This window comes from Kryptolebias marmoratus, linkage group LG15, assembly GCF_001649575.2.
Source record: "Kryptolebias marmoratus isolate JLee-2015 linkage group LG15, ASM164957v2, whole genome shotgun sequence".
NCBI lineage: Eukaryota > Metazoa > Chordata > Actinopteri > Cyprinodontiformes > Rivulidae > Kryptolebias > Kryptolebias marmoratus.
Window position 1 is genome coordinate 12,254,266 of NC_051444.1, and position 10,479 is coordinate 12,264,744.

The 10,479-nt window shown below is 36.3% G+C and overlaps 1 protein-coding gene across 1 annotated transcript in view; it reads right to left on the reverse strand.

Annotated features, from left to right (window-relative positions):
• Positions 1-10,479, reverse strand: part of ush2a (Usher syndrome 2A (autosomal recessive, mild)) — a 180,155-nt gene that overhangs the window by 157,591 nt on the left and 12,085 nt on the right. The window contains 4 exon segments of the mRNA XM_037980018.1: positions 492-681; positions 1,149-1,250; positions 1,989-2,052; positions 5,667-5,802. Of these exon segments, the coding sequence (XP_037835946.1) occupies positions 492-681; positions 1,149-1,250; positions 1,989-2,052; positions 5,667-5,802 (492 nt within the window).

Consider the following 10,479-nt stretch of genomic DNA (forward strand, 5'->3'; position numbering starts at 1 on the left):
CTGATTTACTGATAAATTCAGTCCATTAAATCTGTAAGTCAGTTTACTCACCACAAGTCTACAAGTAAGGAAAAAATGGTGTACACAACATTGTCTTCACACACTACATCTGCAGACAGGTCTGTCTCCATTGCAGAATGATAATGATATTGTGACTAATATTGGTCGGCTTTGGCTCAGTGGTAGGAAGGTTGTTTTCTAATTGGAAGATTGGAGTTTTTATCCTAAGGACCTTAAGTATGTTGAGGTGTCTTTGGGCAAGACGCTGCCCCCCGCCCCTCATATGCTTTTAGGTGCATGATTAAGAATATAAAAGTGCTGTATATAGAGAATGAAAAACATAAAATAGTGGAATTTGTTTGTGTCTGAATGAGTGAATGAGGAACATTCTAAAACACTTTGCAGAACCTGAGGTGCTTATGATAAATGTGGACCATTTACCATAAGAGCATTTCTGCTTATATGTACATGCCTAAAATTAAATAAATTACCTGGTATTGTCCATTAGCCAAATCCACTGTAATTGTGACTCCTTCATCCAGTTCTTGTGCAGTCATGGTCTTAGATTTCCAGGTGGTACCCATGTCCTGATCATTGATGTAACTGAGCGGGTGAGCATTTAGGTTCAGTCTTAAAACCCTGTCATTCGTGGTGTCTTCAACTGCATTAGGAATGCAATATCTGTCAACGGTGCAAAAAAAAAAAAGAAAACGTGATAAGTTTTATTCAGCAAAGAAATGTAATCTGGGTTTTCTTTCTGCTTAACATTAACAATAAACCAAACAACTTTTATAATCACATGAAAAAGAAGTTTTATAATAATGCTGTTAAATGATTGTGACAAGCGATAATTTCTGTTATTTACAACTATCTAAATTTATAAATATATAGATTTGATTGAACATTATTTTCAAAATAATTTTTTTTATTTGATTAAATATCACCCCAAAAAAGTGTCAAAAGACTTATAATGTGATCATGATCAATACAAATGTACTCTTTCAGTGTAATCATTTTCCTTTAGGAAAGTATAATTAATCAGTAGTAATTAGTTTAACTGCAATTAATGATTGTTAATTACTCAAATATTAACCTTTTAAACATCACTGCTTTGTATTTAAATTATGAAGAAAATTTTGAAACGGCACCTTTCCACTAAAGGGTGTACTCTCGGATGGCTGGGAGGACAGCGACACTCAGACTGGACGTGAAGTTCAGGCAGGACTCCTGAGTACACCTCAACTATTTCTCTGTTAAAACAATAAACAACAAACTAAAAATAAAAAGCACCAATTTACATTTATGCATACTTTAAACATTACTTAGCCCATTTAGATTTTTATTTAGGTCAACAAATATGACTCAATTTGTAAAACAAACATTTAACTTTCAAAAAGATGTTGCAAATAAATACAAATAGCAGTGGGGAAAAAAACAAACACAAGCATTTAGTTTGAACTGTAAGATAAAATCTTAAGGTGTCTGCTAGTGGGCTAAAGACTGAACATTTAGTGTTAAACACAAAATCAAAAACATAACTTGGAGATCGAGCCATTTAATTTACGTGAGCCAATCTTGATCAGGCAACTTGTAAGCTTAAAGTTGTTGCTAACCTCGGTAAATCACTTGTTAGAAAAACACTTATGGATTTGTACAGAATTCCTCGGAAAATCCTCTGGAAGCAGTATGGATCCTAAGAAGCAATGATTAGCCTTCCCCCCGCCTTCCTTTAACCATGTTCCCCTTAATTACTCTGTACCACTCTTCTTCTGTTGAGCAATTCATTCATGATCTGTTTGTGCAATTTCCCGTTTTTAAGTCTTTATAGAAGTACCGCTGACTTCTTTTCTTTTGTAAATCTTTGTTCCTCTTTTTTGTCCTCAGCTTTTTCTCTAACACTTAAGTCTATTTGTCTCCAAGTTTTTTTTTCTTCTCTCCTTCTCTCCCAGTAGCTTCTCATTACATGTCTCTCGTTCTATCCAACTCACCTGTTGGTCAAAGTGGCGGGATAAAATCTAAAGTCCTGCATCCGCCCAATGAACTGATTAGACCCTGAAGAGATGAAAGAAGAGCAGAAAAGAACATAAAGAAAGTGTTAATGGGTTTGCACTGAAGGCAGTGAGTGAGAGGATTTCACAGTATTTAGTAGATTATCTTATCAGTTTCTTGATACCAGTTAAGTGAGGCTGCCAACAGCTGCCTATAATGGCCTGGATCACAATACAAAGCCAAACTGGTTCTGCAATAGACCTCATTTGTCTCCACTAGAGAGCAGCAAGGCTGCTGAAGGCAAATTTATTGGTTTAGATGATAGTAGTTCATAACAGATTTGAGAACAACCAATATTTTGTTCATTTTAGTCACATTCTGGTTTAAAAATAGAAAACAGAGATGGATTACTAATTATTTAAAGATCTATACACATGTTTGGAAACAAAACTTTTGATCTACAATGTTGGAAAGAGAAAAGTTTGTAGTAGCTCAAACAGATTGTGTGATAAAAACATTACAAATAAATTAATGCTGTTATACTTTGTGTTTCACTTTTAGCGTGACTCAATATTTACAGGGAAAACTGGTTTGCTGAGGAGACTTTAAAGAGGAAATTGTTATAAAGTCCATCACAATGTTGACAGAAAATATAAATTGTCAAAAGGGTAGGCTGTTGCACCCAGGCCCTCTGAACTAACATTCAGTGCAGAACCTCGAAACAATAAATGTAAAATCATTTCATAAAAGACTCTTTCAGACATAACAGGGACATCTAACCCTGGAAATATACTAACATGTGATTAAAAAGTATAAAAGCAAAACAACAAAAAACAGTAGAGCCTAAATATTACATTATATTGCTGATACTATTGAAATATATTTTACTTTTGAATTTTGAAATTTCCATTGTACATAACTGGCAATGTGGTTTTTTTTCTTTTTCCATAACACTATTTAAAAAGTAGAGGTACATTAGAAACCGTTTCATAACAATATTTTTCTTTAGAACATCTGCTTCATTATGTACAATATTCTAAACACTGTCTGCGTACTCTGTAAACTCATAAGGCAGAGTACAAATTATAGCTGAGCAAACGCTGCAGACTCAACTGTTCATGATATGCCATTCACTACTTTGTGAACTACAATGTTTTGCTTTCATAAACACATCTAAAACATATTTTAAAAAACAAAATTGCAACAAAAGAGAGAAAAAAGGAGACCAGCACAGAGTTTAATGCAACAATGTTAGACAATACACAGCAATCGTCCAAAGTTCTTTTAACAAGCATACCTGTACTGGAATACCTCAAACATAATGGCCACAATGTCCAGACACACATGGGAATCCTGGACAGCACACCAAAAACATCAAACAAATAAACACAGGCAAGGCCCCAACACATCTCCAAGCACAACCATGCCTATGTGATAATGCTGGACGGAGCATAAGGGAACCACACAGACGATGATGATGCTGGTCCAAAGGGGGCCAAAGCGTTTTAGTGTCCAACCAACTTCCTTCTAGTTTGACTAAGTCTTAGAAGATGGATAACGTCTCGAAGCATCGACAGAAGCCCTGCCATGTTAAGTCTGTGAAAGTGTGTGTTTGTGTGTTAGTGGCTTTACCACAAGGATTCCAAAAAGACTGTGTAGTACGTGTGCATTTGTGTGCATTTACACTTGAGAGAGGCTTTGGTGTGTTTGGCCCAGCCGCTGGGTGGATGTGTGCATTTTGGGGAAATGCGGCATGTGAATGTAAAACAGAGAGAGTGTGAGAGACTGTTATGAGATGTAAGAGTGCTAGACCAGTGTGTGGTGGTGGAGCCTTAGGCTTTGGCTCAGGATTTCTTTATCGTGTGGAAATGGGATTATACCTTCCTCTGAAAAGCATTCTCCCTATTGTTACTGGGATGATGCAAGGTATAAGCCTTAATTCTTTCCTCCCTGGGTAGGCCTTTCTTCTTTCTGCATGTTTTAATTTCTGGTATTCATTTCTCCTCTTATTTGCTTTTTATAAAGAAGGGGTACTTGAACTATTAGGATGTAAGACAAATTAGTGTTTTCTGCATCTTTTTGCCTCTCTATGATAAAATATTTATGTGACAGAAAGACTTCCAACATTTAGGATGGCATTGTTTCAGCCAGTGGTAATGGCTGCTGCAGGTCCAGCATCCCGGGAGCAGGAAGTATTCCTGGATCATTTTTACCTCACAGGTTTTCTGTATTTATCACTCCACAACTGTGTAATTCAAATTTATGTCAAAATTATGGGCAAAAAGAATCTGACTAAACAAAAAGCAAACAATTTAAACCAAACCATGGTTTCAAACATTTTGTAGCTCAACCACAAAATGTTTTCAGTGTCTTTTTATAGGACTTTTTCGGGACATTAAAAAGAAGTCCTAAGATAGTCCTAATAGGTTTAAACCATCCTTAATGGGCTACAAGGTGTTAGTATACAGTGCCTGTTTTCAATTTGTTTTGCCAATTTTTTTAAAAAATTTGGCTATTGTCCAAAAAAGCTGTTACAATTAAAATATTTAAATTTTTCCAAACTTAATACTGAAAGCTGATTTGTTTGTTTATAGTCAAAACAATTTATTTTGTTAAAAATAAAACATCCTTTTTTTGTGGGGTGTTGTTTCAAGCCATTAAATGTCACTACATCCTACACACTGTGACTTTAAAGGATGCAGCTTTTAAAGCTTCTCTCTTGACTGCTTGCATTTGCAGTCTTCAATAAGGAGGTCCCCCTCCAAAAACAGACCTAGATGGTAATCAATACATCTGATCAGTATTTGCATAATTATTCTTCTGATCAGAATTCCAGGCACTTCCCATGGGTTCAACAGTGACCCTCTCTTACACACATTTACACATGCACACACACTTTCTCTGCCCCAAGCCAATCACTCTCATTGATCAACCTCTCTTATGTGATCTCCAGCTGATCAGATGCTACCTGCTGTGAACTAAGAATCAATGACTGATAAACGAGAAGAAAAACACTCGTTTATCACTCGAGATGAACAGATATTTTTTTCTCTCATTTTCTCTGCTATTGACTCTGAAACGGCTCACAGGCACCACTAATCAATCACAGATATGTAGTTGAAACAGGATAAAGGCTGGGAGCAAAACAAAGGTGAAGTAGTCATTGACACCATATTAAGATAAACAAATATGATAAACGCTGAAATATTTTTCCCCGGTAAGAGTACAAAATAAGAGATGAGGCCTGAGTAGATGAAGAGAAGTGGCAAAAGCTACAGACTTAGAGAAGGAACGCATCAGTCTCTTTCCATCACCCAACTGTATGTAATATAGTTAGGATTATTGCATAAAGAATTCAAATAAACTTTGTATTTTCTGCTCTGGTTTGGATTAGAGGTTGTCAATCCAACTCCCACATGTATCAGCACTCAGTTTTCTCTCCCAGCAACATCTTGTATCATCATGACACTTCATTTGAGCAAGCCAAGTGTGAAAGGTTTATGTAAAATATAGAGCCGTTGTTCCACTTTGTGAAGGTTTACAATACTGCAGATGTTAATTTGAACTCTGCAACTTAAAGATCATGTTATTTTGTTATAAGACTTCATTTCAATCGAACAATATTTTGAAATGGTACCAGAGAATTAGAGCAACTGTGAAAGCAACGGAATCCTCACCATTGGAGCCGAGTCCCACCCACATAGCACCAGATTCGCTGATATCTGAGAGTGGATCGGTCAGATGTTTTGTGTCAAATGGTGTCCCATCCTCCTCAAGGCCATCCAAGAACAGGCTTACATGTCGGTCATAGATCTGAAAAAAACAACAACAACAAAAAAAAAAAAACACAGTAGGGGCAACAGACTTTTGAAGACCATAAATATCTAAACTTATATAGTGGGCACCTACTACTATAGCAGCATCATAAAACTAGACATAACAATATGTCCAAAAGAAAAAAAACATGCAACTAAAATGCAGTTTTGTAGAGAGCCTTTCGGCTGAGTATAAGATTTAATTGAGTTAAATTTGTCAAAACTAACACAAGGGAATGGCCTGAGGGGATGATGCACCTCCAAAGATATATAAGCAAGAAAACTGCAACTGTTTTCATATTCACCTTTTGCAAAAAAAATGTATGCACACTTCATGTGTACATCCAGTATCTATGCTCATGTGTGTGACATGTGAATTATACATTCAGCTAATCTTCCCACTCGTTTTCCCAGAAGCAGAAAGAGCCTCAGGCTAAACTGCAGCAGCTGCAAATTAGCTTTCTGTTTGACCAAAAATCTTCTCTTCACTCTTTTCCCTTTGCCGTCCTTTCCTGATCGACTCAATGAATATTAAAAACCGCATGGCTGACAACACTGTCAAAGCAGGAGAAGTTCCCTTTCACATCAAACCCAGGACAAAAAAACAAATATTTTCATAGGAGGGATACCCACTCCAGCCCAAAAAAACTTTAACATATCCAGGCACACTCTCAAATCTCCAAAACACCCTGTGGAACCACTGATAAATGTGACTCCCTGTCTTACTAGAAATTGTCTTCTTCCGTTTCATCTTTCTCTTCTCTCCTTATATTTAGCCCACCTTGCTATGTCCTTTCTTTTCTTTGTGAGGTCATATGCTTTCCTTCACCTTTTTCCATTTTTTTGGAGTTTCTTCAACTCTCTTTACTTATTGTTTTCCTCCTTTATCATATAAATTTTTATTTCTACTTTCTCCCTCAGCTGAGGACTTCCTCTTCTGATCTTTGTTCTTGTCTTTCTTCCTCATGTTTATCTTGCCCTGTCGCTATCACTTGTTGTCAGCTCTTTAGGAGAGTTAAAAAGGTGTGAAGAGGGAAATAAGTCCAAGTCAAAAAACGCCTTTAGGGGATGAAGGCAGGCCCAGACAAGTGTCTGCCTCTCAGAGGACAGTTAAGACGCCCTGACAGACACTTTCATGATGGCTGATTGAAGACTGGCAAGCGAATAAGTGCACAAGAAAGAGTGCGGGAGTGAATACAAAAAGAGGAAAGAGAAAAAGAGACAGGAGGGAGAGAAAGAAAAGTCAGAGTACAGAAAGAAGGCTCGAAGAAGAGCCCTCTTTAGGAATCTCTAAGCCACAGTTGTGTGGCTCTTGGGGAGATGTGAGGGACTTGTCAGGCTTGATGTAAATGAATCCTGAAGAGCTTCATCTTCCTTAACGGTCGCACGCCCTTTTGAAACTCCCCCTTTGTTAGCTTTTACAAACACATTCCTTCAATTTTTTGCCCATATTTTAAATTCTACTTTTTATTTTTACTTTTCCTACAATAATGTCATAAGTACCCGGCTCGGTTACCTCCTGTGAAAACTTTTTTTTTTTTTTGCATCTTGAGAAAGCCACAGCTTGTGTACAAAACAACAGAGATCACTTCCAAATACTCATTAGTTTATTAAAAATAATTTGAAAAAAAGCAACATTTTTTTTTACCCTACTTCCAAATGAAATGTGCCACATCATTATTTGAATTTCTTTGCGGAATAAAATTTATTAGTTTTCCTTTGAACTGCATAATTTCCTTCAATTTAGTTACTTAAACATTCACAGTGTTGTTCCTTTGGTGCTCTTTGGGAGTTTCAAACATGCCTTTGCTGTGCAAAACTCACCTACTGGCAACAGCACTACCTAAGCCTTTCTAAAAGCCAAAAAAAAAGCCCAGAGTGGAAAGCTTTTAGTGATTTGTAGACTGGCATTTTGACTAAAGCTCTTCTCAATTTTCACTCTTCTGCCAAGCCGTGGCTCACGACATAATGATAACAACAGTGTTTCTTCCAAGAAGCTGTTGTAGATGTAGGCCACAGAAGTAAAAGGTGATAAAGAAACAAGAGATAAAAGTTACAAAAGGGTTGCTGTTCTGGACATACCAGCGTTGTACACTTCTATGATTGTCTTAAAACCTCAAAACAAATAAAGAGCTGCTGTGTGTATCTTTCAGGTTAAACCTAATGGTGAATATTGTAAGTAAAAAGTCTAGCTTTAAACACCTGAATAAGGACATATTTGTGAGCTGCAGCAACATTTAGCATAAAGTCAACTATGATCCATACTTTACCACAACAAAGAAATTAAATATAATTTTGATAGTATATTATTCACCTACTTTAAAAACTGATGAGAAAGGTTTTAGAACTGAGTGTAATATTACTTATATTTAAAGAAAATCCACATGATGTATAAATGTTTACAAAAAGAATGCAAAGACCAGAGTTGAGGTGCAACAAATCTGATTATTATTGAAAAGAGCAATAACCAGGTATCATTAACTCTGTCAAGAATTTTGACTACAACTTTTGTGCAATTTTCAATGTAGCCTTTAAATTTAAAAACAAAATATAAACACAAAAATCCATATCAACAGCAAAAACAAAATATTTTCAACAGCTTTTCCTTTTAATGATTATATTTAACCAACTGTAAAAGCTGAATATCCAAAAAAAAAGAAAAAAAGTTTGAGATCTAAATAAAAGTAAATAAAACTATATTTAGTACCCAACAACTGTTGACATGTTTGTTTAGTAAAAATCACTATATTTTCAATGATTCATGATGTAATGAAATTGATTTAAATGCTATTCAAAAATGTTAAGATTTAATTACATTTTGCCCCTTCTTTGGCATATTGTGCTAATAACTACAAACCTTTTATTGTATCATTTCCAATTTCTGGTCATTAAAGTGTTCAAAACTACACAAAGAATTGTTGTCAAGTATGAAAACATGTAAATGTAAAGTTTATGACAGAAAAGTAAAAGAGAAAATAATGTTTTTTTCACAGCAAATACACTCCTTGTTTGAACTTTCACACATACAAACCCAACTCACCTGTTTCTAAAGGTCTGCACTCCTCTGTTCCTCTTCTTATCCATTTAACCCTCCATTTTTGATTGTCCTAAACTCCACACAATCATAATCCTTTTTTTTCTCAAACATCCTCGTTCTCTTCATGCCACTCTTATGACAGTCTATTTTTTTTATCTCTTTCTTCCCCTAATTTCTGTCTTCCTGTCTCAGCCCCCACACACTTTGTATCCTCACACTCCCTCAATCCAGCCTCTCTTCACTTGGCTGTGGTGTCCAGTGACTGAATACTTACCAACTTGCCTGTAAAACTGTGAACAAGAGTGAGAAAAAAAAAAGATAGAAAAGCACATTATGGCCACTAAATGGTTAAGAATCCGACTGAGTTCCATGCATCCCCCACTCCCCAAGCCGTATTGTTTTCTATCCCTCTTCATTTTAAATTGTCAAATAAAAAAGGAGAGTAAAATGATACTATGGAGTAAATGAAGAGGAAAGAAGACAAGAGTCAGTAACAAAGAGGGAAGGAAAAGGAGAAAGCAGGAAGATAAATATCAGTGTTTAAAAATTAATGGTTACATAAGACAATTCAATTTTATTGGGGTTTAAATAATGCTGTGAAATGCTCATGTGTCAATAACCAAAAATAAGTAATTTCATGTAAATACTTTGGTCCAGCCACAGTTTTAAAAGTATTTGTAAACGCCATCTCAGATTTAAATATTTATTCTAACAGAGATAAGGTTAGGGCCCTTGGGGCAGTGAGATTTTCATTCAAACACTTTGTGGATTAAAAGCAATGAAACTCTCTGGCCTCTGATTGGATATCTTCATTTGTTATTGAGTTGGCACCATACAGACAGTTTGAGTTTTTTAAAAAAGGCCTGATTACATGTATGTTACTGCACATTAAAACCCAGTGTGGGAACTCTGAGCCCTGCTTTTTACAAACAGTATCTGCAAATAAATGTTTGGAAAAATGCATCTTCTTGTGGGTTTTGTTTTTGTCTCGAGTTTCAGAGCTTCTCTTCTCCACATGCAATGGAAAATAAATCAGAATAATAAGTAAATTTTACCTTAATGAATCAAAAATGTGGCACTTTTTTCATCTTCAGGCACACTGTCACCTTTCATTCTACATTTTCCCTCCAGTTACTGCCCTCCCTCTCTTCTTTTTTTCCCTTACTCCAAGCCTCTCTCACCCTCTACAGTCACCCCCCTTTACTTGCCTTAACCCACAATGAACTGTTAGCAGCTCTGATATACAGCCAATATTCTCTCTATCATATTAACACAACTGCAGTGTGTAAAGAAAGAGATAGAAAAAGGAGGAGGGGTTGGGGGGGGATTACAGGAAGGAGACACATTTGTTCTACTCATCTCAGTGCTAAAAGATACAATTACCTCTCACAGCATATTATCCATGTTTTATACCAGCCCAGGGCCCTATGCCTTTGCCTTGCCACGCTCACCCCATGTAAGGCCCATATTTTAACACTAGCTATGACAGTTTATTTAAGAAAAGGAAATTGTCCCCTGGGAGATGGAGAGGGAGAGAGGGACAGCAGAGTGTAAGGAAAATGAGAGGGAAAGAGGGAAGGACAAAGAAGGTGGAGAGGGAGAGGGTGTGTGTGTGTGTGTGTGTGTGCACGAGTGTTG